At 34.6% G+C, this 25888-nt stretch overlaps 2 protein-coding genes and 2 pseudogenes across 2 annotated transcripts; all 4 read right to left on the bottom strand.

Moving 5' to 3' along the window:
• Positions 1-514: 514 nt before the first annotated feature.
• LOC101390843 (taste receptor type 2 member 14-like) lies at positions 515-1542 on the bottom strand. Its single transcript, XM_014791311.2, is given in 1 exon segment — positions 515-1542. A coding segment is annotated over 1 exon segment (906 nt). The 3' UTR covers positions 515-636.
• Positions 1543-8209: 6667 nt separating this feature from the next.
• On the bottom strand, positions 8210-11141 carry LOC101399585 (taste receptor type 2 member 45-like; annotated as a pseudogene).
• Positions 11142-17370: 6229 nt separating this feature from the next.
• LOC101399834 (taste receptor type 2 member 14-like) lies at positions 17371-18147 on the bottom strand. Its single transcript, XM_004435495.1, has one exon. It carries the CDS (start codon positions 18145-18147, stop codon positions 17371-17373), a length of 777 nt encoding a protein of 258 aa, XP_004435552.1.
• Positions 18148-23319: 5172 nt separating this feature from the next.
• On the bottom strand, positions 23320-24242 carry LOC101391090 (taste receptor type 2 member 31-like; annotated as a pseudogene).
• Positions 24243-25888: the final 1646 nt, after the last annotated feature.

Below are 25888 nucleotides of genomic sequence, written 5' to 3'. Positions count from 1 at the left end.
AAGTTTATGCATTAAAGTTTAAATCATTTGGGTACATATTTAAAGATTACAATGGGAAATATCAATCAATGAATTTCCAAGGCAATTTGCAGTTTTCTGATAATGTACAAATAAATAAATATATATATATCATGAACCATTGAATGAAAAGGTAAAAAAGTGGAATGAGTGAGTGAAATACAAGTTGTTTCTTGATTCTGAAAAATTTCTAACAAATATTTGTAAATCGATTCTTAAAATTGGAAAACTGATATGCATAAAAAGTATGACATTTATTAAGTATATGTCTACGATGTATATTGTTGACATTTTTATTAAAATTTTCCAAAGTGAAAACTGAAATACTATTTATATCATTTTTTGCTGGCAAAAGCTCTTATAATTAGATAACCCATTAATAATTTTATAATTAGATAACCCATATTTGTATGAATATGCTAAATATATATACATGTAACTCACATTTAATAAGCATAGAAAAGAACCTATGCCTGATAAACATTTTAAAATATTCACTATCACACATTACAGAAGAACACCAAAGAGAGGTGAAGTACCATACACACATTCCTGAACTTTTTCCTTCTAGATTATATATGATGCTCTAAAGAGTGATCTACGAATCTTCCCCAGCTGTCAACCACACCTCAGCTGCCACAGCACAGAAAGTGAAGCCTTTCTTAGTTTACCGTTTCCCAGAATCAGGATAACTGAGTGGACTGAAGGATAAACATGTGCAAAAGCCTGACCTAGCATAATGGCTAGTTTGTTCTGCATGATCTCAGCATGGAAAATTGTTATAAGAAGAGACAGGAAATGAATAGCATATAGTAAGAGGAAAGATATCACATTTTTCATGGCTCTTATATGGGCCTTGACGCTGGAGTCTTTGAATCCCATTGCATTGTGCTTCACATTCTTGAGATGTTTCCATAGGGAGAAGATTAATAGGAGAAAAAAATTCAGGGATATAGAAAAGGGTATGAAGGATCCCACAATGAATGTAATCAAGTTTGAACAGTTTTCAATGTCACTCCTTTTAGAACTTAACGTCATATTTCTTTCATATGGATGTATGTGGATAATAACATGTACCATTACCATAGCAAGATTTAAAGGCAAGAATACTAATGTTCCCAGAAACAATACCAGAATTACCATTTCAACTCTATGTTTTAGGTAAAGAAAAACAGGATTTGAAAAATTGGCTATCTTAAGAAAATAAAAGAGGCTGAGGCCTGTGGCAAGCCAAATGCTAACATGATGGACCACGGTCCAGGCAATACTAATAAGTATAGTTTTCTTTCTATTCACATATAAAGATGGATAAAACTCCCTTATAAACCACATCACCATTGTTATGAAAATCAGACAAATTCTGGAGATTGCCAAAGCAGTGATGATTCAATCTGCCAAGGAGATCTTTCGTTTCTTGAGCCAATCAATACAGTTCACCAGTGTTATAAATCCATTCCCCAAAATACCGATTATGATTTCTATATTTACTAAAATGAAGATGAAGCTATGCAAGGAGCTTACCATGTCTGCAAAGAGAGAGCTTCAATTTCTAATTGCAATGTTGACAATTTCTTGATTTACGTTTAAATACTATATATACTTATTTCTTGGATGTGCAGTTAATATCTTCCTTTAAAAAAATTGTAGGCTCAAGCTCAAGGCAGAAAGAACTAAGGTGTGCTAACGGGTCGGCACATAGCTCTCGTTATAAAGATCATTTTCTCCTGGACAGCTAGCTGCACTCTGATCCAGGTACTGTATGTTCTCAACATAAAGTGAAATTTCTGGGCCGGCCCCGTGGCTTAGCGGCTAAGTGCGCGCGCTCCGCTGCTGGCGGCCCGGGTTCGGATCCCGGGCGCGCACTGACGCGCGGCTTGTCCGGCCATGCTGAGGCCGTGTCCCACATACAGCAACTAGAAGGATGTGCAGCTAAGACATACAACTATCTACTGGGGCTTTGGGGGGAAAATAAATAAATAAATAAAATCTTATTAAAAAAAAAGTGAAATTTCTCATACTTGATGGTGAAAGAGGAACTCAACTCTCATTTGCTAACATGCAAATAAAGACATATTCTCTTTCATTATTTTGCAATGCTTGCTTTATTTAACCTCTACACAGTTTGTTCACCAATTTGAGTTATTATCAATCACATTCAAAAATGCAATGCATAGAGCTCTAACATACAGCAAAGATTTACATTAGTAGATGCAGTTTGGTGAACACTAAAATTGTCACCACTGAGGCATGATGAAGGAAGACTGAAGGGACATTTCCATAGGTTATCCAAATCTTTTGCTATCTAAGGCATTCAAGTTTCCTGAGTGAACCCAGAGAAATCACAACTCCTGAATGGGATGCTGATAATTTATATTTATTTATCGGTGAATTGTTTGCAAGTGCCTAAACACACACCTTGCACAACAACTTTGTGGGATCATTGTGTAGGAATGACTGTCTTCTTTTTGGCAATAGGAAAATGAAGCTCAGGAAAATTATGTGGATTCAAACCTCTTTATTTTCTCTCTAATAATTCCGACTTTCACTCCTTCATTAATATTCATTAAGCTTCTCTTGATGTTAAAAATCATATTAGATATCAAGATATTTTTAAAACATGGTTACACTTGATATTATTTAATACATAACTTAAAATATTCAACAAACTTTGGGAACCTTTTATAGGGCTTGTAAGAAGTGATAGAACTCTATCTTTACCCCACAAAGCAATCTTTCAGTTAAATCGGGCAATATTGAGAAGAGGAGAGGCTCATCTGCAGAGCTTGCATTGTCCTCATTTTGTGCCTCACTACCACTCAGTAATACCCACTACCCTATCAAAGCTGTTTGGATTTTATTCAGCTTGTTCTAACATTTCTCTAACAACATCTGCTCTCTGACTGTTAAATCAAACTCCAATGCAAGTAAGTAATTATAGGTTACCTAAACAAGATGGTGGAATCAAATCATTACTTCTTGAAGAAGTATTCTTACTTCTTCAAAAACTTTCAAAAAAGCAATATTGAAGCAATAAACTAAATCCACAAAATCCCATAAAATTGTCAGTATTACCCTCCAACTTAAAGGAATCCAAATTGAAGCGTTAAAAAGACAAAAATGAGGAATTTTAAGGAAAAATTCTCAAGAGTAGAAGCCCCCACACACCACCGAGGCAGAGGTAGGATGGGCATTCCAGGCTTGGGATCTTCCAGGACATTGAGCTGAATTTGAGGAACACACCAACTCCCACAAAAGTGTAAACAGAGATGAGATAATAGATTGAGCTTTGAAACTGAGCTTTCATGGGAGTTTAGAAGAAGAAAGAGAACCTAGGTCCCAAGGAAGGTAGGACTCACCCCAAAGGAACTCTTTGTGGCTACTCTCCCATCCCCTTACCAGACACACACACATGCACGCATGCACACATGTGCATACACACTTACACATGTACAGCATTCTGCATTCAAAAAGTAGCCCTTGGAAAGACAACTCAGTGTCACATACGGTACATAAGCCAAAGAGGAGAATTTCTACACATTGTATTGCAATAAACAGAAAGTATGGGATACCAATAAACAAAAAAGTGAAAACATCGGATTCTTCTAAAGTCGCAAAGAGAAGATTTATCAGAATGCATATGTGTGTGTAGTTTTCGTCCTGAATATTTTTTTTATTTTTGGGGGGAAGATTGGCCCTGAGCTAACATCTGTTGCCAATCTTCCTCTTTTTGTTTGAGGAAGATTGTCCCTGAGCTAACATCTATGCCGATCTTCCTCTATTTTGTACATGGGATGCCGCGGCAGCATGGCTTGATGAGCAGTGTGTAGGTTAGCACCTGGGATCTGAACCCGTGAACTCCAGGCCACTGAAGCAGAGTGCACAAACTTAAGCACTGTGCCACTGGGCTGGCCCCCACTCCTAAACTGTTTTTAGTACTAATTGAGATACAATAAGCTGCACATATTTAAAGTGTACAATTGGATAAGTATCACATATTTATATATCTGTGAAACCATCACCTTAATCAAAATAACAAACATACACACTACCCCCAAAAGCTTCCTTATGTCTTGTAATTTCTTCTTTCTACCCCTCCACATCCCCCCCAAGACCATTCCCAGGCAACCACTTTCTCTCGTTATGGATTAGTTTCCATATTCTAGAATGTCATATAAATGGAATCATACATCATATACTCTTTTTTGTCTGGCTTCTTTACTCAGTATAATTATAGTATGATTCATATATGTTGTTGTGTATATCAGTAGTTCATGCTTTTTATGTTACTGAGTAGTACTCCATTGTATGGAAAACACCAAAATTAATTTATCCATTCATTTGTTGATGGATATGTGGATTGGAGAGAATATAAAATGGCACGACTACTTTGAAGCAAAGATACACAGTTTCTTAAAAAGTTAAATATACACCTATTGTATGATTTAGACATTCCGTTTCTTGGATTTACCCCAGAGAAATGAAATCATATGCTCATGCAAAGACTTGATATGCATGCTCATAGTAGTTTTATTGTTCATATCCCCTGAATTTTAACTGAAATAAGAAATCAGTTAGTAAAGAATTTTGTCTCTAAGGAGGTATTTTATGACAAAATAATTACTAGTTAGTGGATAAAAATTAACTTCATTGAGTTTTAATGAATTTTCCTTTAAAAAAAAGAAATTCAAATAAAAAAAACTAGAAGTTATCCAAAGAATTTTGGCTTAAGAACTTCCACTTTTCAGAAAAATTGAATAATTTGGACCAGATTTACACTCCCATCTAAAAATTTAAAAAATCAGGCAAAATATACGAAATAACAGATTTCAAGATGCTAAACATTAGGCAATGAAGGACACTGATCCTTGAGAGACAGAAAACAAATAAGGTGAGCCTTATGATTGACCAAGATGATAGCCTTGAGAAAGTTTCAGGGCATAGTGTAGGGGTAGGAACTTAGCTAGAGCCCAGTGAACTTCTCAAGTTGAAGAAATATTGCTGAGAATCCAGGAGACCAAGACTGCAAGAATTTTCAGCATAGAGTACCAGAAAGGAGAAATAACTCCAGAGATCTGTGGAGGGTCCCCATCAAGTATTTGGCAGACAACCAATAGACACAGGCCTCTGAGGAAACTGTCCAAGGCTGGGAAAGAACCATCCAAGGGATTATACGAAACAGTGCCTTGCACACACAAAAGGAAGGGAAGAGTGCCTATTGCCACCAGTAAGACTAGATGCTATAGACTGAATGTTTGTGTTCCCCTTAAATTCATATGTTAAATCTTAACTCTCAATGTAATTGAATTCAGAGGAGGGGTCTTTGGGAGGTGATTAGCTCATGATTGTGGAGCCCTTATGAATGGGATTAGTGTCTTTATAAAAGAGACTCTGGAGAGATCCCTTGCCCCTCCTGCCATGTGAGGACACACCAAGGCCACCATCTATGAACCAGTAGGTGGGACATCACTAGACACTGAATCTGCCTGCTCCTTGAGTTTGGACTTCTCAGCCTCTAGAACTGTGAAAAATGGATTTCTCTTGTTGATAAGTCACCCAGCCTATTTTTGTTGTTGCTGTTATAGCAGTCCCAATGGAATAAGACACTGGTATACCTCATATTTCATAGGGCACTGGGTAAAATACACATAAAAGTCTTGTCTCATCAGTGGGAAATAATTAGCTCTTTATTAACACTATTCTGGTCTGCCTAACAAATTTTAAAAGCAAGACCCAAAAGGATCAAACTGATTTCAGGTAATTTAACTGCATCCCAGAACAAAGCTCATAAATATCTATAGGAATACAAAAATATCCAGCATTCAACAAGGTAAAATTCACAATGTCTGACATCCAATCAAAGATTATCAGGTCCGCAAAGAAGCAATAAAATATAGCCCAAAATGAGGAGAAAAATCAACAAAGCCAAACTAGAACTGGCACAGATATTAGAGTTAGCAGACAAAGACATTAAAACAGTTATTGTAACTCTATTCCAGGTGTCCAGAAAGTTAAGATACAAGGAGGGTATAAATAAGACCCAAATTGAACTTCTGGGATTAAAACTACAGTGTCTGAGATAAAAAAAAAAAAGATACTGGATGGGACTAACAGCAGAATAGACACTGCAGAAGAAAATATTAGTAAACTTGAAGACATAGCAGCAGAAACTATCCAAAATGAAACACAGAAGGCAAAAGAATTTTGAAAAAATAAAACAGCATCATTGATCTTTGGAGAAATTCAAGGGGCCTAATGGATGTGTAATTAGAGTGATGTAAAAGGCAGGGCTTGGTAGAAGAAATAATGGCCAAAATTTTCCCAACTATGATGAAAACCATAAACCCATAGACCCAAGAAGCTCAATATATTCCAAGAACAAGAAAAAAAACAAAAACTACACCATGGCACATCATAATCAAATTTCTCAAAAGTAGATTTTAAAGAGAAAATATTAATAATAGCAAGAGAAAAAGAAGTTATGTTCAGAGGAAAAAAATAAGGATGGTAGAAGATGTCTTCTCAGAAATAGGGTAAGCAAGAATCTACTGTAGCATCTTTAAAGTAATGGAAGAGGAAAAAAACCTCTCAACCTGGAATACTCAGACAAAATATTTTTCAAAACTGAAAGAGAAATAAAGACTTTTTCAGACATAAAAAGCAAAAATAATTTATCACCAGCAGACCTACATCCTCAAGGCAGGAAGAATGTGATGGTGGATAGAAATAAGAATCTATTCAAAGGCGTAGACAGCATCAGATATGGTCAACTACATGGGTAAATATGTAAGAGTTTTTTCTTTTTATTTAAGTCTTTAATTGTTTAAAAATAATAATGTATGATGGGGTTTTTAATATATGCAAAAGTGAAATATATGATACATTTTTCTAGAATAAAGTAGTTAATAATAGTGACAACATTTTTGAAAGAGGATATGATAAAGAGGAAGAGGATGTTTAGTTTAAATTCTTCTAAATTGGACACTGGTGTTACCACCACCTAGGTTAAAAAAAAAAAAAATGAAGCTCACTGGATGCCCCTTCCTGATCACACCACCTAGTCTACTCTCAAACAGAGAGTTTGTGGAAATAATTTTCATAGTATCCTTTTTCGTTTTCCTACCTAAATATGATTTCTAGATATTATAGTTTTGTTTTGCCTGCAGCTGAGTGTTAGGAAATTGGAATAATTTATATGAGTTTTTTTAGGGGGGCAAGACTAATTCCTTTTATTTAAAATTATTTTTGTGTGAAACAATCATCCACGTGGCGGTATGTAATTGTAGATTTTTTATTTTTGTTGTTGAATAGCATTCAACTGGATGAATTTAGCACATTTTATTGATCTATTGTTGATGGAATATACTCTTATAATAATTCTGTTATGAATATTCTCATATGTGGATCCTGGTGAACATAAACACCATTTTTTAATATTTATTAAATGATTTCATAATTTTAGGATTATTCAGAATGTCTATTCCTGATCACTCTCCATAAAAATCCAGTATGCCAACTTAATCGAGTTATGCAATAACTCTATGCAATAACTCATTCCCAAACTGGAGGTTAACATCTGACATATTATTAACAGGGAGCATTATCAATAAGATATCTTAGTATTTATGAAAGTATTAACAAATTATGAAGTACGTATAGTTCCTGTGAAATAAAAATAACTTCTCTGTTTAATAACTAAATGTTACATAAATGTGTATATGTTCACACAGCATATTTTAAATGTTTCTTATTTTAATGTCTCCATTAAATAGATTTATTTAATGGATTTATTAATTAATAAATGAATCTGAAAGGAAAGTAGGCTGGAAAAGCAAATTAAGTCACACCAAAACAAAAAGCCTTTGAGTTGAAGAAATTTCTCTTGGGAAGCAAGCCTTAAACAAATAACTCCTCACATGTGAGTTTGTATGTGTTTTCCCTAATAAGAATTTCAACATAAAAAAAAAATTTTAACATCATTAACCACAGGTCATGGCCATGGTTTTTCTTTTTCACGCTTTTGTCTTCTTCCTCCTTCTTATGCAACTTGAATTTCCTAAGCTTTTTACTTTCTTGTATTAAATTCAATCTTCCTTATCTGTACCATCAAGTCATTATTATTTATAGTCACACATACATCAAGTTTACAAAGACTCATAGTTTGTTTTCTGCTGGAAGACACATAATGCTCCACTTATGTCTTGTTTTTCAGCCAGCACCTCAGCTGCCACAGAAATGACGGAAAGGCCTGTCTTAGCTTCTTATTTCCCCAAATCAGGATAAATGAGTGGTTTGAAGGACATATGATTCCAATAGCCTGGCAAAGCATGAGCACCAGTCTGTTCTGCAGCCTATTAGGACTCCAAATTGAGACGACCAGAGCCAGGGATTAACTGGCAAATAGCAAGAGAAAGGAGACCACGGTTTGCATGGTTCTTACATGGACCTTGGTGCTGGGATCTTCGGATTCTTTGCCATTGAGCTGCATCTTCTTGAGATGTTTCCATAGGGAAAAGATTAACAGCAGAAAAGATGTCAGGCATGCAGTAAAGAGTATGAAGTTTGCTACTGTGAATATAGTCGTATTTGAAAGGTATAAAATGTCCCTCAATTTGGTCTTCCGAGTGATGTTTCTTTCATAGTCATTCATGCACATACTGTCATCTATGCTTACCAATACCAGATGAAAAACCAAAGACCAAAGTCCTCAACAGCATCATGAGAACTACACTTTTAGTTTTCCACTTTAGGTGAAGAAAAATAAAACTGGAGATATTGGCTATCTTTAGCAAATAAAATATGCTGAGGCTAGTAGCAAGCCAGATGCCAAAATGGTTGGTTATTGTCCAGGCGATATTAATAGTTCTTGCTTCTAAACTATATAAAACTGGGTTAAATACAATTGAATGCTAATTTACTAATATCCCCCAGAGCAAACCAATTCTGGAGACAACCAGGGCAGTTAGAATTCAATCAGCTGAGGACATCTTTTGCCTCTTGACTCAGTCAATGCAATTCACTAGCGCTATGAAGCCATTGGCAAAATTTCCTAGAACAAATTCTGCAACTACTAGGTTGGAAAAAATGCTCTTAGTAAACTTATCATGGCTTGGGGAAAAAAACACTCAGCCTAATGTCATTGCTTATGATTCCTTAATATTCTGACTTAAAGTTCCACGAGGACCTAGTTTCTGGATGTGCAGTAAAGTTTTCATTTTCTTTTAAATTCTGAGATTAATGTCAAGCAGGAAACACCAAGGTATGCTAACGGATGGACTCAAAACTGTCTTTATGAAAAACATTTCCAAGACAAGTTAAACAAAATCTTGTTCATACACTATGTGTTTGCAATAGGCTAGAATATTTCATAGCTGATGTTAAAATGAACGCTAAACTCTCATTTGCTAACATTCAAATAAGGACATATTCTCTTTCACTGTTTTGCAATTTTTGCCTTTCCTAACCTCTACATAATTTGGATTCATCAAGCTTAGATGTTAGCTAGTAAAATTTTAAAATCTAATACATAGAACGTGGAGCAAATGTCTAAATTGGTAGATGGATCTTAGTCATCTAGCAATGACCTTAATGGATCATTATCACTGAGGATTTATTTTAACAAAAATGTTAGATCCACGTAGAAAGACTTAAAGGAACCTATCCATAGGTTTTCCAAATTTTCCTATTTAAAACTTCCCAGTTTCCCTAGGGCCCCCAGGACGGCTAAAACTCCCTAAAATTGGGTGCTGATAACTAGTGCTTATAAATATCTTTATTGTTTACACACACACACACACACAAACTACACATTTTGCTTGGTCTCCTGAAAAATTCTAAGGAACGGTAAGACGCAAATTATTGTCCAATAATTTCCAAAATAAAAAGTGAATATCATGGAGCTCATCTAGATTTAAATCCCCTTCTCTTTCATCAAGCTTTTCAGGCCATTATTAATATTTATTGAGCATATCTCTCATACTTTGTTTTGTAACAAAGATTTCTATCTTGAGTCTAATATTAAAATATTAATTTTTAATTAAAATATTCAGGAATTTTACAAATATTCCTGAAACTCCATTGTGATTTTGACTGGAATTGCATTGGCACAAGGATTTGGACACCATTACTATCTTAGGAAATTGATTCTATCTACTCAAGAACATGTTATCTATCTACATTCTTTTAGATCTTCTCTCTTACGTTCTTCAATACAATTTAATAAATGTGTCAATAATATAAGATATTTTACTTCTGAGACTTATTTCCAGGCACCGTATAGTTTTTGTTGCTCCTGCGAAAAAGTTCAGTTTCATATGTCATATTCTAATTAGTAATTACTGGCAAATAGATGTACATGAATACCATATTTGGCTCTTTTGCTAACCTTACTTATTTTATTTGATAAACTTATCACTTATTTCTTTGTGTATTACTTTGGATTATCCATAGGTAAACATGTTGTCTGCAAGAAAAAAGATCTGTTTTGTCATTTTCATTCAAATTCTCATGTGAGTTATTTCCTTATCTTTTCTCACTGCATTGGCTAATACCTCTAATACAAAGCTTTTCTTAATCCTGGCATTAGTGTAAGAGATTCTACATTTTAGCATTAAGCATATTGTTCCTGCGTTTGTTTAATATACACTTTTTATCAGGTTATTGCAATTTCCTTCCACATATATGGCTTCAATGAAAAATTTGGTCAAAAAATATATGATCATCTGTTAACAGTCAGAGTTCCATCAGGAGACAGACCACACAGAAATTTGATGAGGAAAAGTTTGACATAAATAATTATTAACTGTAACAGAGGATTGGAGTCCTGAGGGATTGACTAGAAAAAAGTAAAAAGGTCTCTGCAGAATATAGAAATAGCAGATATAGGAACAGTCATTATCCCTAGGTCTAAGATATGGCACCCAAGGAGAAGCTTCTACTCATCCAGGCTAAAACCCAGACCTTGTTGAAGATGGCAGAGCTATGGCACACAGAGCTGTGCCACCGGAAACTGCTAGAAATCCACTGTCTAGACCTTACCAGAAATCTACCTGCTTGGTGTTGGGAAAGCTGTTCACTGCAAGATATCTTATCAGAGGTGCTCTGTTGTGAAACTGCTCAAGGGGCATGCTGGGAAAAGGTGCTGACTGCTGGCTGCTGTGGATCAGAATGTCCCCCGGGAGCCTGGCACTGGAGAAGCTGCTGTGCTACTTAGGCACTAAAAAATGTCCAATTTACTTGAATGTTTAATTTTTTGCTGAAATAGTGTGCTAATATAATTCACTTTTTGTTTTACTATGTAGAGTTATTATGTTTCTAATATTATGTGTATTTTCTTTTGGTCTATTTATTGATTTTTCACAAAGCATCCTTTGGCTTTAACCTCATCTATATTTTATTTTAATTTAATTTTAATGTCATTAGTTTCTTATTTCATTATTATATGCAGATTATAAAGTAGTTAATTATGCAAGCTTGGGAATCAGACTGCTTGTGCTAACATTTCAATTTTTTCCATTTCCTAGCTGTGTGACCTTGGGCAAAGCACTTAACCTTTCTTATTCCTGGTTTCCTATGTACCAAATGTGGTATAATTGCTTTCAGGATTATACATGATAAAACATGTAGAGCACTGAATATAGTTTTATTTATGTATTTATTTTTGTGAGGAAGATCAGCCCTGAGCTAACATCAATCGCCAATCCTCCTCTTTTTGCTGAGGAAGACTGGCCCTGTGCTAACATCCGTGCCCATCTTCCTCCACTTTATATGGGACGCCACCACAGCATGGCTTGACAAGCAGTGCGCCCAGGTTATGCCCGGGATCTGAACCCCCGGCCGCCCCAGCGGAGCGCGTGCACTTAACCACTACGCCACCAGGCCCGCCTTATAGTTTTCGATATACAATAAAACTAAGTAAACGTTATTCTATTCCTAACTTATTTCTATTTTTTAAAGATTATTTTGTCATTCATTTTTATGTCCTTTTTTTGACTGCTTTTTTCCATTCAATGTAAATTCACTGAGCATAGGTAATAAAAGATTGTTTCACATCTTCCATCAACATTTTGCTGAGTCTTTAAAAAATTACGTGTTGACAAACACTTAAAGTGTGACATCGGATTCACCTGTTTTTTCTTGTATCCTTAATGTGCTTCAGGCCAAAGTGCATTCAGAGGAGATTTCAGAGCTGGATTGTACACATAGCCCAGTGTTCGAGAATTTGCAGCAGCCTATTTGTTTTAGAATATGTTTATTCAAAACCTGTTTCTCCTTTATTGCTCCATGCTCATTTGCATTTGCATTTTCCTTTCATTGCACTATGGCATTTGGCTTGATTCCACATTCATTAACCTCTCAGCATTTCTATCTTCTTGATTTAAGTAATTGGCTCATTCATCTTTTCAAACAACTTTTTTAAAGAAATGCATTCATAGTATGAATTTTCAAGCTTAGGCTGAAATTTTCAAGGTTTGATTTAGATACTGCTTTTGTTCTTGTTCAGTTCTAAATTTTGGACTGACCCCAACATATTTTTTTGTTTGGTTTCACCTATGATTGAATCAGTGAGTAATTTACTTTTCAAATTATGGAATACCATTACTACTATTATTATTATTATTACTATTGTTTAAAATGTTGAATTGTGGTGATTAGAGAACATATTTTGTGTGGTAGCATTCTTTTTCACTTATTGAGAATTTTTTGCCTATTACATGATCTATGCAAAAGTTAAATATTTCTTTGAAATGATTGTGCATTCTCTGTTGGTATAGGACTCTATCAGATTAAACTCTACTGGATCAAACTTAGTTGTGTTGCTCACATCCTCTTTATAATTATAAATTCTGCTTGATCTATCACCTTGTGAAATATTTAATATTTTCATATATATTGATATAGCACTTTGTCCATTTTTTAAAATTTATTTATTTAACTTGGTACTATATTTTTAAAAGCATTCATGCCCCTAATTATTGTCTCTTGTTTATAGTTGTTTCCTTGTATTAGTTTAAATATCTCTCTTTAAATATTGATGAATTTTACCTTAAAAATGTTTCATTGATATTAGTGTTGCTCCACCAACTCTTGTTTGGTTGGTACTTTAGTTCAGAGTTCAGCTTCATAATAATATGAAGCTAAATACATGAGGAAAAACATATTAGTGATTTAATTAGATAGAAGTTTATCTATCTCTCACCTGAAAAAACATCCAAATTTAAGTCATTTGGACACCAAGATGCACAAGATAATATTAGGGTTCTGTTGCTAGCCTAGAAGGAAAGGCTGAATATCAGAAAGCATCTAACCGTCCTTTGATCATTTGTATTCTTACATCTTTGTTTATGTATTTTCAACGATTTTTCATTTATTTCTTTTAGGTGTGACTCTTGTGTACAGGATAAAATATATAAGATTTATAAACTTAGAAATATGTAAGATTTTATTATATAAATATGTCACAAAATATTTTATATACATACATATACATTTACTAATCTAAAATTCGAATGTTTCTGCCTTTTAATGACTAACAATTCATTTAGTGATTTCTGATAACTTTGGAGTTGTTTCTAATGTCCTCCTTGTGGTTTTCAGTCATGCTTTCTCTTTTCTTCTCTAATTCTCTTCGTCTGCTTTGTCTTAGATTGATGGAACTAATGTTATTCCTTTTTCCCGGCTATCTATTTAGGAGTTTACTTACTTTTACTATTTTTGTTGTTAAGTAAAACACACTTGTTAATATATGTAATATGTTTCTTTTTCTAATCATGCCTGAGTTAAACCACTACTTCCTTTCAATACAGGCCAAAGCCTTGGCATGTAATAACACCCCTTTATACTTGTCATTTCTTCTAATATGTGTTATGCAGATTTTTTTTTGTTATATTAATTGGATTTACTGAGTTATAATTTATATAGAATAAAATTTAGCAATTTTGAGTGTGTAGTTCATGTTATGTAGAATTTTAATACTAGCTTGCTTTAAACTACAGAATATCAATTTCATCACAACTATACACAGCCAACGCTTACTTATTTTCTCAGCCTATTTCAACAGTTCGTCTGCTCATCATTGCTCCTTCCGTCCCAATCCTTCTCTTTTAATTTATTTTTTATCTTTGTATTAGACTGCTTGGGCTGCAATAATCAAGTACCACAGACTGGGTGGCTTCAACAACAGAAATTTGTTCTCTCACAGTTCTGGAGGCTGGAAGTGAAAAATCAAGGGGCCATCAGGGTTGATTTCTGGTGAGGACTCTCTTTCTGAATTGCAGATGGCGGACTTCTTGTTGTGTCTTCACATTGCTTTTCCTCTGAGACTCCTGATGTCTCTTCCTCTTCTTATAAGGACACTGATTCTACTGGATTAGGACTGCACCTTTATGACCTCATTTAACCTTAATTACCTCCTTAAAGGACCTATCTCCAACTGCAGTGACATTGGGGGTTAGGGCTTCAACATATGGATTTTGGGGGGGGGCACAATTCAGTCCATAAAAGTCTTACTGAAGTAGATCCATTAGTAGCATTTATTGTAGAAGGTGTGTATAGTAAAGATCCTCAGTTTTTTAATTTGGAAATAATACTATTTAATTCATTCCCCAGAAAAAACTTTCAGCCAACAATTCAGGATTATAGTTATATTCTTTAGCACTTTGAAAATATGAATCAATTGTCTTCTGGCATATCATTATTATTATTTGCTTAGGAAGATTGCCCTGAGCTAACATCTGTTGCCAATCTCCCTCTATTTTGTTTGTGAGTCACCACCTCAGCATGGCAGCTGATGAGTGGTGTAGGTCCACACCCAGGAACCGAACCTGGGCCACCAAAGCGGAATGCACTAAACTTAACCATGGGGCTGGTCCCTGGCATATTATTTTTTGATAATATTTCTCATGTTTTTCAAATTGATATTTTCCCTCTTTGGAGGTTACCTCTCATTACTTTGTATTTACCATCTGTATTTTAATTTTCCTTTGATGTTTGTAATTTTATTACAGTACATATAAGTGTGAATATGTATATATTTCATTGAATCTATGCATAGACTAGAAGGCATACCATTGTTTTGTGTACCACTATTAACATTTATCATTATTTTAATTGGTCAGAAAGAGGAAATACACAATCATCTTAAATAAAAAAACACACATTTGATACTTCTGATGCAGGTTTTATTAGAATATCACACACAGAAAGATAGAAAGAGAAAAATTCTCTCTGAAGATGATTTTTAAAAGTATTTACCCCAAAGCTAAAGTCAGTCTTATGCTTATTGGTGAAACACTCGCAAGCTCTCCATTTGCAAAGATACCAGTTATCACCACAGTTACTTAACATTTTGAAGGTTCAAGTCATTTCATTATACAAGCCCACACTAAAGAAAAGAAGAATTGCAAATAATTCAAAGGAAGAAATAAAATAATCATTATATGCACATGAAATCATTTTCTATCTGCAAAAGACAAGAGAATGAGCTTTAAAAAGAGCACATACAACAGTTTAGTAAGGCAACTGGCTTGTAACTCAACAAACAAAAACAATTACATTTTTGTAGACACATTAACCAAGTATCAAATATCATAGAAAAAATAAGAACATTTAACATAAGCACCAAAATTACATATTTTTGACATGCTTTTTCCACCAGATTCCGGATGTGTTTGTGAGCAGTCTCCTCCTGTTGATGCTTCATCTGAGTTTGGGGAAGATCCCCACTCTCCTGGGGATTGTAACTCTAGCTCTGTGCTTGTGTCTTCGTGTACTACTGGGTAAGTCATTTAACATCTCAGAACCTCAGTTTCTTTACATGAAAAATGGTATTATGCACATGTGAAGTAATAACAAATTATGAAGTATACAGATTACCTAGTACATAAATATTATAACTTCCATTTTTTTAGTGGCTACCTGTTACATAAGCCCATTTTTAATCTTATTTTATAGCCTATGTTTCTTATTAAAATGTTACCAACAGGCATATAGAAAAGATGTTCAACAGACATATATTTGTTCGATGAGTAAACGAATGAATGAATGAATGAACTACGTTAGGAAAACAAGAAAATCTATTTCAAACATAAAGCCTGTACTTGAAGAGATTTTTTTTGTGAATGTAAGACATATTAAAGAACTGTTTATTTCTAAGAATATACATGATTCTATTGTATTCAAGATTTAATAATATTGAACATAGGACATATGACCATGATTCTCTCTCTTTTACCTCACCTTTAAACTTAATTTATTCTAAAATTTTCACCTATTTTATTAGTTTTCATTTCTACTATACAACCAATATTAATAACATATACATATATCCAAAGTTCATGCTAATTATATGTTGGTTACTCATGAGTTACTCTAAATTTCTGTTCTTATGACCTAGTTGTTTTCCACCCACCAGTAAAATAGAGGTTCATGATGAAATAAAATAAAACAAAAACACTAATCTCTCAAAAAGTTATATACAATTAAAAGACTACAATCAGCCAAGATTTGGTAGTCTATACATTATGTTTTGCCAGGTTATTGGAATCGTTTATCCTGCAGGTCACTCATATGTCCTGATTCTGGGAAACAATAAGCTGAGACAGGCCTTTCTTTCAGCGCTGTGGTGGCTGAGGTCAAAGATGGAGAACCTTCAGGCCCATAGATCATTTAGGGATTCATCTTGCACGTGCTAGAGGAAAATCAGTTGATAAGAAATTCTTGTTTAATATAAATTTATACTTCCCCAATATTCTTCAATTGTGCATAACATTGTGAATTTTGTAAAAGTATGTTTGCAATAAACACTATCCAAATATTACAACTTAGCAGAATATATACAAGTGTTTATAGACTATGTACAAGTAATATACATATACACAAAGGAAATGAATATGGACCACTTAATATATAAGAACTATTTACAGTCACAAATAATATGGATTTTATGTCAATCATTAATCTTCTTGAGATTTTAAAATGAGAAACCTATAATATATAAGATATATGTGTGTAAATATGTGACTGTTACTAAAAATAGAACTTCATACTTTTATACACATAAAAATAAATTCCTAATCTAGAGTATGTGCCTAAAATTTCAAATTAAAAATGAAGAATAAAATATAGACTATTGGAAATATATTGTCTCAAATATAAGACCCAATTTACAAATAATTGTTAGAAATTCCTCAGAATTATGAAGTTGCTTTATTTCAATTACACTTTCTATACTATTAGTTTCACATACAAGAATTCTTGAATTATATTTATCATTATTAGGAAAATATACTTCATATTTGGAAATAAATTGTATTTGCCAATGTAGTTTTAAAATATGCAACACAATACTTTTTAATTTTAATTAAATGTCAAGTTCCATATTGACGCAAAAAGAGACAGAAAGAAAATGGCAAATAGTAGCAGGAAAGCAATCACACTTTTCATGGCTTTTATGTGGGCCTCGATGCTTGCATCTCTGGAGCCTTTGGCATTGTGCTGCATCTTCTTGAGATGTTTCCACAAGGAGAAGATTAACAGAAGAAAAATCACCAGGGACACAGCAAAGGGTATGAAAGTAAACAGAGTGTTAGTGAATAAAGTAAGAGTGGAAAGTTGTGCAAAGTTACTCATCCTAGAACTGCAAGTCATGTTTATTTTATGTTCACTGATCCAGACATTAATATGCATGTTGATCAGTGCAATATTAAACATCAAGAGGACTGAGGTCACCAGCAGTATCACTGAAATCACCTCTTTAACTCTCCACTTTAGGTAAAGAAAAATAGAGTTAGAAAAATTGGCTATCTTGAGAAAATAAAAGATGCTGAGGATTGTAGCAAGCCAGTTGTTGAAATGATTGGTCACTGTCCAGCCAATACTGCTTATTCTTAATGTTTTTCCAGGCAGGAGTAAAATTCTACAAAACACAGATATATACCAATTTATGGATACTAACCAGAGCAGACCAATTCTGGAGATTGCCAAAGCAGTGAGGATTTGATCAGCTGAAGAGATCTCTTTTCTCTTGACCCAGTCAACGCAGTTCACGAGTGCTATGAATCCATTTCCTAAATTTCCAATTACGAATTCGGCACTTAGAATGATTGTAAGTGTGCTCTGTAAGACACTGACCATTGTCTGTAAGAGAATGCCCCAGCGTCTAATATCACTGCTGAAAATTTCTTAATGCATTCATCTAAAATGCTATGTATAGTTGGTTCTTGAAAATTCAATAATATTCTCTATTTTAAAAAATTGTGCACAAATGTGAAACCAGCAAACATCAAGATTTGCCAATGGATGGGCTCATGGCTTTCTTCATGAAAATCATTGTATTGCCCCAGACAGCTCAGCTGAACTTCATCCAGATACTGTGTGCCTTACTAGAGGCTGAAGTCTTATGTAGTTGATGTTGAAGGAAAAGCTAAATTCTCATTTGCTAACACGCAAATGAAGATAGATTCATTTCCATTGTCTTCTCTTTTTACCTTATTTAAATATTTGAGTCAGGCAACTTGAGTTCTGGGCTAGTAACATTACAAAATTCTCACACATATACAACAAGAATTTTTTAAACGCATCAAATTTAGGCCTGTATAGGGATCTATCCATAGGTTATCCAAAGGTCTTCCTACAAAATACTGAGAATCATACTAATTTATCATTTTACTTTTTACACATACATGCACACACATATATTTGAATCAAAATCTCTTTCTCTTTCTACTCCAATAATTCAGGCTTTTCACTGCTTCATTGACGTTTATTATGTATCTACCTCATGCTTAATACTATGATAGTTGTTAAGGCATTATTTAAAAAATACTCCCAAGTTTATATTACAAGTATTAAATGTAATATTCAATAAACTTTGAGAATATTTTTTCTGTGTATGTGAAAAGAGATGGAAATCTCTCTGTTGTCCCATAAAGCAATCACTGAGTTTGCATGAGATCATCCATAAAACAAGAATCCTCCTCATTCTGTGCCTCTCTCCTGGCCAATAGGGCACATTTCTCCATTGGCACCAAATACCTTCAGATTTTATCCACATCTCCTCACCCTCCTCAGCAGTATCTTCTCCATGACCCTCACTATAGGCACCAACGTAGATAAAGGATGCTGAAGACGGGGAAACAAGCAGCATGACACAATCATTCTGCTTCAATAGCTAAAAAAGTAAACAAGGGACCAATGAAATCAACTCAGCAATAGCTACCAAAGAAAATAAAAAACACGTGTCAAAAACTTCAAGGGTGGAAGACAAAATAAAGATGTGAAGGGTCGACCCACCCCTGAGTCCTCTGAAACAACACTGAGCAAAGAAAGTGAATCTAAAAAATCTTGGAAGTTCTCACAAATGCCCTACAGGTAGAGGAAACACATATTGAGAAGGCAAAATGTGCCAGCACGGACAAATTTTAAGGAAAAAATATAAAGAACAAAAGTACAAACATACCATCAGTGCAGAGAGAGGAAAGTCTCCTTGTCTGTTTGCAGGTAATAAATACGAGGTTGGGAAAGAAGACAAAGTACAAACAACCTTGGGAGGGGGTGTGTGAAGTGGGTACTGGTGCTGAACCTTCACGGGTTCTTAGAAAAGAGAGTAGAACTCAGGTCCCAGCAAGGACTACTCACCCCAGAGAAGCTCTCCTTGAAGCCCCCACCACTGCACCTTTTCACTCAGGATTGAAAAATACTTCAGGCTTTCATTCAAACAAATCTTTTAAGGAAAGACAATCTTTCCCAAACAAGGTAACAATGGCAACAAGGATAATTTCCCACATATTACATCCAGAAAACAGAATAACAAGTGAATTCCTGAGAGAGGAGCAGTGTCTTTATCCGTTTCAGCATCAAAGTTATGTTAAGTATGCAGAGACGAGGTTAGTGTATTTCATCTTAACTTTTTTATTCATGAAAAGTTTTATATGCTGACAGTACCAAATGCAACTAATCAAAAAATGGATTGCTCAACTATAATTCTATCTATATAGCTTTCCACTTAGATCATTATATCTATAATGCTAACCCTGCCTATCAATCTATCAATACCTATATTGTTATTTTAAATAAAATCATATTAGATGCTGGGTCACCATCACTCTGATTTAGCAGAAATTCAAGCAAAAATATTATTGAAACTCCCTTCTTTTCCTTATATTTTTGGTAGTATTACTTTTAAATGCAACTTTGACATTTGAAAAAAAAAAGTATGTTTTCCATGGTGAGATACGTAAATATATATATATATAAATGAATAATCAGCCTTTATTAATCTCTATTTCACTATCAGTACAGAGACTGGAGGAGATAGCCAACAAAGTAAGCATAACTGGTCAAAAATCCAAGAATTGAGCCCTTGAGCTGTCTGATATTTATACTTTAGGGAAAAGAGGAAGAACCAGCAAAATAGACTGAGTAGAGGTGCCCAGTGAGCACAGATAGAAACCAGGAGAGAACAGTGTCCTGGAAAGCAAACAAGCTTTGCCCAGTGCTGCTAAACTTTGCAAGATGAAGGCTGAGCCTTGGCAACATAGACTCACTGTGGTTTTCCAAAGGTCAGATTCAATGATGTGGTGAGAGCAACAGCCTTATTGGGACAGGTTCATGAGATAGTAGGTGAAGAGACTTTGTAATTTGTTAAATACACCAACCAAAAGGAAAAGAGGGTTGAAGAGTAGATTCCTCAGGTCAGTCTTTGAGGTGGAAAATCAAAGTCTTCGCTCAGTTCTTAGGACTGAGGCAACTCAGAGAACCAGAATTCAGTGATTGAAGTGCAGTCTATGTCCCCTTGATAGAGGATCCCACAAATCCACCACAAGAATATTCAAGATATATTCATGTGGTCCTTTCCCAAAGACTGGCAGCCATTTGCCAGATAACAGTTCCCAGAGGAAAGGGCATGTATCCATATAATCTGGAAATTTTAGGTATGGGGCCTGAAGTAACACTAATACCTGGATGCCAAATACTGGAGTCCATTAGGAGTTTTTGAAGGTTAGATGCTAACTAGAGTTTTGGCTCATGTCCATCTCAAAGTGGACTTAATGGATTTGAAGTTATTTACCTCCTCGTGAATGTATAAGTGAAATGGACAGATTTGGCAGGTGGAAAACTTTCATATTACTTCCTGACCTGTGGAGTAAGGGATATTATTATAAGGAGGACTAAGGGAAAGCTTCTGAGCCTGTCCCCTCTTGGTGAAATAATGAATAAAAAAATCATAATCATATTCTTCAAGGAATGGAATTGATTACTGGCACCACAAAAGACTTGAAAGTTATAGGGAGTGGTGGTTCTTTTCATATCTCTGTTGAATTAACCAACCTATATGGCCTCTGCCAAAACCAGATGGATTATACGATGAATGCAGATTACCATAAACATTAGTTGCAGATGCCCTCCAGGATGGGGTATCTTTACTGAGCAAAACACAGACTCTGGCATTTTGTATGTGGCTATTGATTTGGTAAATATTTTTTAATTTTTACCCATGATGGGAAAAAATCAAAACAATTTGCCTTAGTGTGGTAAGAACAATAGCACGCCTTCACTGTTTTATGTCTGGGCTATGTCACGTCTCCTGCTCTCAGTTCTCTTGATATTTTGCAATATATCATGCTAATTCAGTATGTTAATAATATTGTATTAACTGGTACCCGTGAGCAGCAAGTGGCGAGTTCCTTAAATACAATAAAATACTGTAAAATTAAACAAGAGTAAAACACCAGAAGAAAAGAGAGAAACTCTGAGAAGATTCAGGGACCTACAATATAGGTGATGTTTTTAGGGGTCCAATGGTCTGGTTCACATGTTGAGACATCTTTTTAATGTAAATGGCAAGTTGCCCTATCTTATATGTCCTATCACTAAAAAAGAGGCACAGTGTTTGTTGGGCCTCTTTGGATTTTGGAGCCAACATACACTACATTTGAGAATATTACTTTCACCCATTTATGGAGTTTCCCTAAAGGCTACTGGTTTCCAGTGGAGCCCAGAGCAAGAGAGGGCTCTATAGCAGGTGTAGGCTGTGGTCCACTCTGCTTTGCCCATTGTGCCAGATGAGTCAGCAGATTCAAAGCTGTTAGAGACATTTGTAGAGGGCAAGGAGACTGTGTATGTCACTGGCAAGCCCTATGGGAGGGTGGGAGAGTAAATCCCTGGTGAATTGGTGCAAGTCCATCCCCTCATTGGCAAAGAACTACCTTGTGTTGGAAAACCAAAATGGTGAGAGCACAGCATTAAACCAAGCACAGGGCCCCTGTGCAACTGCATTGGTCATGCAGAAAGATTCATTGAATTATATACCACAATTTCATTACTATTCTTATAGTGAGTAGTTTTTAGATGGGGATGATTTGAGTCTTCTTATCTGAAGTTTAAAAGAAATTTTAAGAATGATAGATATAATAGATGCTTGACAAATCAAGGCCCAGAGGTGGTTTAGGAGAAAACTGAAATATTTCACATCAGATCTCAATTTCAAAAATGGTCTTCCTTAATTCAAAAGCTAGAGGAAATGACTGTTCTAAATATGTAAGGAATCTTATAACAGCATTAAAAAGAGGCCGTGATCATGTTTCTTTCATCTTTATTCCCTATTGTAGAATTCAATTTTTTCCAAGATTTTCACCTACTTCTTTTAATCAGATATTCTTCCATACTGTTTATTGTCCAAATATATAAAATTTATTCTCAATGTGTTTGTCACTCTTGAATCATATGTTGTACACCTTTCTTAATAACAGTTCTGATTGCTCTCTATTAACCAAGATGTAAGAATTCATGATGGAATAATATCTATCCCAAACATACATCCTCAATGTATAATTTAGAATTGAATATCTTTACCAGGTAAAAGATTAGAGGTTCGAACAGTGAAATCTAAACACACTATGGTACAAATTACAATGAAAAATAGCAATGATTTCCTGAGAAAAATTGTCAGTTCTTAAAAATGCATAAACATAGACCATACATTTTTCAATTGGAAGATGGTATCATAGACTATGTATGTGAAACACAAATGACTTCATAATTCTGAAGAATTTCTTATAAGATTTTGTAAAATTAGATTGTTTACTTGAAAAAAATTGGTAATGGTATGTTATTTCCAATCTTTCTTATGTTTTTCATACACATGTATATACCTTTAGGCAATAAGCTTAGTAAAACTTTTCTAGGTAAAACTTTGAAAATTATTCAATTACATACACTATGGAAAAACCAGTAGGAAGTATAAAACGTTACAAGCTCCATCAGCTTGTTTTCTTCTAGAACGTACACAATGCCCCTCTTATTGATCTATGGAGCTGAGGGTTTCCATTCTTTCAGCCTGCACTTCACTTGCCGTAAAACTGACAGAAAGTCCTATTTTAGCATTTTATTTGCCCAAATCAGAACAAATGAGAGGCTTGAAGGATACAGCATTCCAAGAGCCTCATAAAGCATGAGAAGCAGTTCATTCTACAGCCTGTTAGAACTCCAAAATGAGGTGATTAGAGCCAGGAAGTAAATGGTAAATAGCAAGAGAAAGGAGACCACAGTTTGCATGGCTCTTATGTGGAACTTGGGGCTGGGATCTTGGGATCCTTGAGCTGCATCTTCTTGAGATGTTTCCACAGGGAAAAGATTAACAGCAGAGAAGACATCAGGGATGTAGTAAAATGTATGAAGTTTGCTAGGGTGAGTACAATCAAATGTGAAATTTGTACAATGTCCCTCAATTTTATCTTCCAAGTGATGTTTCCTTCATATTCATTTTTCTGCATATTGTTGTCTATGCTTACCACTGCAACCTGAAAAATCAAAAAGAACAAAGTCTCCAACAGTATCATGAGAACTACACTTTTAACTCTCCACTTCAGGTAAAGAAATATGAGGCTGGAGATATTGGCTATCTTGAGTAAATAAAATATGCTGAGGCTAGTAGCAAGCCAAATGCTAAAATGGTTGGCTGTTGTCCAGGCAATATAAATAATAGTTCTTACTTCTAAACTATATAAAATTGGATTAAACACAATCATATACCAATTTATTAATTTTACTCAGAACAATCAAATTCTGGAGACGGCCAGAGCTGTGAGAATTTGATCAGCTGAGAACATCTTTTGTCTCTTGACCCAGTCAATGCAGTTCACCAGTGCTATGAAGCCATTGGCAAAATTTCCCAAAATAAATTCTGTCATTATTAGGATAGAAAAAATGCTTTGTAGTAAAGTTCTCATGTCTAGAAAAAAAAGCCAAGTGTAATATCACTGATTGTGATTCCTTTAATATTCTGACCTCAACTTCTACGTGCAGCTGATTTCTGAATGTAGAATAAAGTTCTTATTTCTTTCAAATTCTGTTACCCATGTCAAGCAGGAAAGCAACAGGGTATGCTAATGGAAGAGCTCAATGCTGTGTTTATGAAAAATATTGTTACTTCCCAAACGGTTCAAATTAACTCTTATTCATATACGTTATGCCCTTGCCTCAGGCTGGATTATTTCATAACTGATGCTGAAGTGAAAACCGGATCCTCGTTTGCTAGCATGCAAATAGAGACATATTCTCTTTCACTGCTTTGCAACTTTTCCTTGTTTAACCTCTCCTGAATTTGTCTTTGTCAGTTTGGTTGTCATTTAGTAAAATTTTAAAACTCACTGCATAGAATATACAGTGAATATTTAAATTGTTCTATGGAGCTTGGTCATAACTAGGATCATCATCACTATGGATTTATTTTTTTTTAATGTCAGGTTAACATTGAAAGAATCTCAACTTTTCCTATCAAAGCAGCAAGATTTTCTTGAGAATCCCAGTAAGGCCGATTGCTGATAAGTAACATTTATGTGTAATTTAACTTTTCACAGGATGATAAGCACACGCGCGCGCACACATACACACACACGTCATGGTTGGAAAGAATTATTGTCTTATAATTTACAAAATAGGAAATGAGTCTCAGGGAGGTCATCCAGGTTTAAATCCACCTTTTCTCATTCAGGCTTTTCAGCTCATTACTAATAGTTATCAAACATATCTCTTATGATTAAGCTTTTGATAAAAAGTTTCTCCCTTGAGTCTAATATTTAAATACCAATTATTTAATTTAAGTATTCATATATTTTATAAATATTCCTTGGAAACTTCAAAAGAATGTGTGGTTTCCATTGTAGAATCTACACTTCTCTATGTGCAAATATTTGGTTTTATTCTCTGTTTAATTCATTTTGACTAGTTAATATTTTTAAGATTAATAGATGTTGGAATCTCCCTCCACTTTTGGATTTTATTCAGTTTAAATTTTTGCAGTATAATTGTTTTTAGGAGAGGATCTTGGAGGCAAACTGCCAGGAAGGAAAACCCAGACTCGATGCATCATATATTTCTGATCTTGGACTCTGTTTTAAAACTACTCTCTGCCTGAGTATAATCATCAGTAAATGCAGGTGATATTATTATCCTCTTTGGGTGGTTTTATTCTCTACTTTATCATGGTTATTTTTCAAGGATGTACACAATAGTTAACACTGATCAAACTATATACTTAAAATGGGTATATTATACTGTATATAAATTATAACTCAATAAAGTTCATTTTAAAGGTAAACACAATAAATAGAAATAAGGGTAAAATAAACATTTCAGAAAAACAAAATTCCAGCAGGACCTCACTAATGGAGATTCTAAAAGAGGTGCTCTTCAAGCAGAAGGAATCTGACCCCGGATGGAAAGTCAGAGATATGGAATCAGCCTTACCATCTGCTGTTTTCCCCACTGATGCGTTAAATAAATCTTTGACAGATTCTCCCTTTATATTTTTAGGAGATTCATGTTTTCAACTTTTCAAAAATTATACTTTGACTCTTTTTATGGCCAGAGGATA

This window comes from Ceratotherium simum, chromosome 17, assembly GCF_057802395.1.
Source record: "Ceratotherium simum simum isolate JZ-2026a chromosome 17, ASM5780239v1, whole genome shotgun sequence".
Lineage (NCBI taxonomy): Eukaryota > Metazoa > Chordata > Mammalia > Perissodactyla > Rhinocerotidae > Ceratotherium > Ceratotherium simum.
This window is presented reverse-complemented; position numbering and strand designations above follow the sequence as displayed.

Excerpts from the sequence above, each read along its gene's own strand:
- LOC101399834 (XM_004435495.1), bottom strand. The coding sequence starts at position 18,147 with ATGGTCAGTGTCTTACAGAGCACACTTACAATCATTCTAAGTGCCGAA.